This window comes from Gymnoscopelus braueri, assembly GCF_963280865.1.
Source record: "Gymnoscopelus braueri genome assembly, chromosome: 12".
Lineage (NCBI taxonomy): Eukaryota > Metazoa > Chordata > Actinopteri > Myctophiformes > Myctophidae > Gymnoscopelus > Gymnoscopelus braueri.
Genome location: NC_137614.1, coordinates 23,439,520 through 23,443,954, shown reverse-complemented (window position 1 = coordinate 23,443,954; position 4,435 = coordinate 23,439,520). Strand labels below are relative to the sequence as shown.

General features: G+C 44.1%; 1 protein-coding gene across 1 annotated transcript; it reads right to left on the bottom strand.

Annotated features, from left to right (window-relative positions):
- Positions 1-2,222: 2,222 nt before the first annotated feature.
- Positions 2,223-3,242, bottom strand: npbwr2b (neuropeptides B/W receptor 2b; the record flags this gene model as incomplete). Its single annotated transcript, XM_080445061.1, has 1 exon — positions 2,223-3,242. One exon carries the CDS (start codon positions 3,240-3,242, stop codon positions 2,223-2,225), a length of 1,020 nt encoding a protein of 339 aa, XP_080301187.1.
- Between the last annotated feature and the right edge of the window lie 1,193 nt (positions 3,243-4,435).

Sequence of the window (4,435 nt, the reverse complement as noted above, 5' to 3'; positions counted from 1 at the left end):
ACAATTCATAGTCTATATTCCACAGTAAACAATATTCACACAATAGTACAAAGCAGAACAGTTTGTCTCATCAAAGTCAGAGCCATGTACACATAGTGCACAGGCACCACAGCAAGAATGCAGAAATATTTTGCAGTTAGTATTATGCACATGGTTTTACCATCCTATACCATCTGATGCTGCATTATCCTTGTCTCTACATCTGATGCTTTTATTTTACTATTCATACATTGCAATGTTATTGTTTTTTACTTCAATGTTGAGTCTTTGTAAACCTGTTTGTATTGGCTAGTGCAATACAAATAAAGGTAATTATTGTTAACCTTTTATTTAATGTTCTGATTCAGTCTGCCTCCTTCAACACCACCCTACAAACAGTAGGTGGCGACGTAAGCTCACAATTAAAGTAAAATAATGTGAGAAGTATTTACATAGCCCTACTGTCCCATACATGTCTGTCTTTCAGTGGTTTTCAACCCTTTACATATTAAGGTCCATTATTTATTCTACATTTGAGCCACGGACCACCATTTGATGAGATTTTATATATATTTTTTTATCGTTGAATACGATTTTGTCCACAATTCCATGCTGTATCGATGTGGTAGGCTACCATAGGAGAGATAACAGAAAACGTTGATCAAAATAACAATTCTTTAATTAAGTAATGCAGATGTTTAACAATAATTGTAGGCCTACTCTTGAGAGCGTAAAATGAAACCAAATGGACCCTTACGGGTCCATTTGGTTTCATTTGACACTGTCATTTGACACTCTCAGGAGTTAAAAAAGGGTCCATTTGGTTACCAACTCTGCATCATTTAGCTGGGGACCACCTGGAACCCCCTCAAGGACCACTGGTGGTCCCCGGACCACTGGTTGAGAACCACTGCTCTATTTGATCGTGACAAATTCACTACAGTTCTGTTGCCAGGGTTGAGAAGATTTCTTTATATGTAATATGTTGCATGTTACATTTTGCATGATTACATTTGTAATTGAGTTTAGCCTATGCAATGTATTGGTTGACACAAACACACAGATGAACAGTATAATATATACTGATAGCATATTACTATTTCATTACCTGGTTGTAGGCTACAATTGCAGATTACTGCTACAATTTGTAGGAGTAATCTGAGATCGAATTCAATCCAATACCATCCACTTGAAAAAAAAATTGTATTATTTTACCCGAAAAAAATCCTTTATCTATGTTGTGCGTGAAGTTCCACTCACTTGTGTCATCACTTGTGTTATTTCAAGGTATAAAAAAAGTCTATAACTACAGTTTTTAGTGGTTTGTTTTGCCTTCAAGACTGTTAATACATAATCCAACCATGTGATCATCTGAATATAATTATAATTTTATGTAATTGGCTTTTCACGGATTGCAGCAGACATTGATAGCACTTTGAGTAGCCTAGTAATCCTATAAACACTGCTGTAGCCAATTCGTTTCTGTCATCATAATTCATAACCATAACATGAAAAAAAGAAGGAAAAAAAACAGGCAGTTCTTGGCATTACATAAATAAGCCGATTTGAACCCCTAAAGTAGGCTATACACACAGTAAAATCCCCATGTTAATTTGTCCATTACTAACTCCCAGAGTGTGCAAATTGACATAGCCTTCTAGTTTGAAAACACACTAGTTTGAAAACACACAAACAAATAAACAGAAACAGTATGAGGCGCAGGTAGCATGGCCCGTCCAGGCCCGTCTATCAGTCTGCCTTCCATCCTCAGTATATAGTCCAGTGGTTTTAAACCCTTTTCATATGAAGGTCCATTATTTATTCGGCATTTGAGCCACGGACCACCATTTGATGAGATGTAGACTCTCAGACCCAAGACTTAAAATATTCTGTTATCGTTGTTATACGATTTTGTCCACAATTCCATGCTGTATTGGTGTGGTAGGCCATAGAGGAGAGAGATAACAGGCAAACGTTGATCAAAAGAACAATTATTTAATTAAGTAGCCTATGCAGATGTTTAACAATAATTTAACTCTTGAGAGCTCAAAATGAAACCAAATGGACCCGTAAGGGTCCATTTGGTTTCATTTTACGCTCTCAAGGGTTAAACATCTATACAGTAGGTCCATGTGGTTACCAACTCTCCACCATTTAGCTGGGGACCACCTGGAACCCCCTCAAGGACCACTGGTGGTATAATAGGCCTATAGCGTCTACAGGTCTTTGTGTGCCCCGTTCATTCACGCCGGTCTGCACTCCAGCATCTTCTTGAAGGCTTTCCTGAAGCTGTCGTCCAGGAAGGCGTAGAGGAACGGGTTGAGGCAGGAGTTGGCGTAGCTCAGGCTGGTGATGAAGTACGAGATGCCGATGAGCAGCGGCGTGGTGCGCAGGTCCGTGGTGAGCGCCACGATGGTGCTGAGGTGGAACGGCGTCCAGCAGAACAGGCACACGGCCAGCACGACGAACACCATCACGGTCACGCGCTTCTTGGCCTTGTCCAGTGCCTTGGCGTTGCTGTTGAGGCTCATGTTCCGCAGCTTGTACAGCATCATGGTGTACAGGATGCAGATGGTGGACACCGGGATGGCGAAGCCCAGGATGAGCGTGTAGATCCGGCTGGCTTTGAACCACATGCCCTCCGGGCTGGGGAAGCTCAGCACGCAGCTCTTCCTCTCCGTGTCGTCCGGGCTGATGTAGACGCCGGCGAACACGGTGAAGGGCATGACGATGAGGATGACCAGCAGCCACACGCACATGGACACGATCTTGGCTGCCCTGTACGTGCGGTAGGGCATGCGCTTGGAGCGCACCGTGGCCAGCACCACCAGGTAGCGGTCCACGCTCATGACCGTGAGGAAATAGATGCTGGAGAAGATGTTGTAGTGGTCTATGCTGAGGATGATCTTACACAGGACCTCCCCGAAGGGCCAGTAGTGGAGCAAGTGCTCGGCGATGTTTATCGGCAGCACCAAGGTGAACAGATCGTCCGCTATGGCCAGGTTCAGGATGAACATGTTCGTCACCGTTTTCATCTTGGGCGCCTTGAGGATGACATAGATGACGGCGGTGTTGCCCGTCAGTCCCACGGCGCAGATGACCGAGTAGATGACCGGCAGGATGACGTAAAGGTCCGCGTAAAAGTAGAACTCCGGCGGCGGGACGCAGTTCGGGTCCGTGCGGTTGCCGGAGGTGAGGGAGTAGAAGTCCACGGAGTCGTTGCACACCGGCGGGGAGCCAGCGGGGATGGACGCGTTTTCCATGATAGCCAGCCTACCTGTTTCAGGTGCCTAATAATCAGCAGAAAAAGCAGTGTTCACGGACTTCAGAGGGTCCTTGGCTGACGGGGTTAAAAGGAATACCAAAACGCTCGCCCCAAAACACAGTCGCACCGGGGGGAAATCCGGCGACCCCGGAACGGTCGCCACCTGGTATTCCTAAAAAACGTAACCTCAGTAAACTATGCCTAAACCTAAACCAAACCTTATACCCAAACGTAACCTCAGTAAAACTATGCCTAATCCTATAAACGTATTTCTAACCTTATCCTCAGTAAAACAAATAGCCTACACAAATACAAGAACCGCTGGAGGCGAGCGGTCCGCGAAAAAAGTGGGGTGAGCGTGTTTTGGGGCGAGTCTTCCTGTTACCGTTAGAAGTTATCACACAGTTTTCTGTTGCCCAGTGACATCCAGTATATATCCTCATTCGTCTCCATTTATTTTCCCGTTTCAGTTCCTTTGACCCCTCTCACTCCCTCACTCTCCTTTTGTTCTCCAGGAATGTTTCTGTCTAGAGATTCAGGTGCTTGGTTTGAAGGCATCCTGAGCCTCCACGCTGGATGGGGAGAGACGCGCGCGGGAGAGACAGCCACCGTTTTACGCACGGATTGCGCATCACAACAGCCTAATCTATGAAGAAGCAGAGAGATGCATGGGGTAAACATGAGTAGAATAGTTATGCAACAAAAATAAACCTTCTGAATGAGATGGGGTGCGTTTTCAAGTCAAAGCTGTTTTTGTTGTTTTTGTTTTTTTTAAGTTAAAGGTTAAATTAAAGAGATAGGGCGCACAGTAAAACTAAACGCAAAAAAAGCCTAAACGCAAAACTAATTACAGTCCAGATAAAGAAACGTTATTGCATATAGCCTACATTTTAAATCGAATTACCTCTCTTAAAAAAAACACACTCATGTCCACAAATATTTATCTATTTGTACACAAATATAATATTTATAAAGAATCAATTGACTCCTTTACATCAAGGTTTACATCATTTAACGTTCTCTCTAGAGGGGGATATGGCACAGAGATAACATGCTGGTGTCTTTCTTGTCCTTACCGTGTTCGAAAGGTGCTCTTCTTTCATCCTCTCCCCAGCTTTCTGTCAGTCTCTCCTCTCCGTGGAACGAGAACTCCAGTGGCCGACGTCATCCCACCCTGGAAGTGCGCTTGAA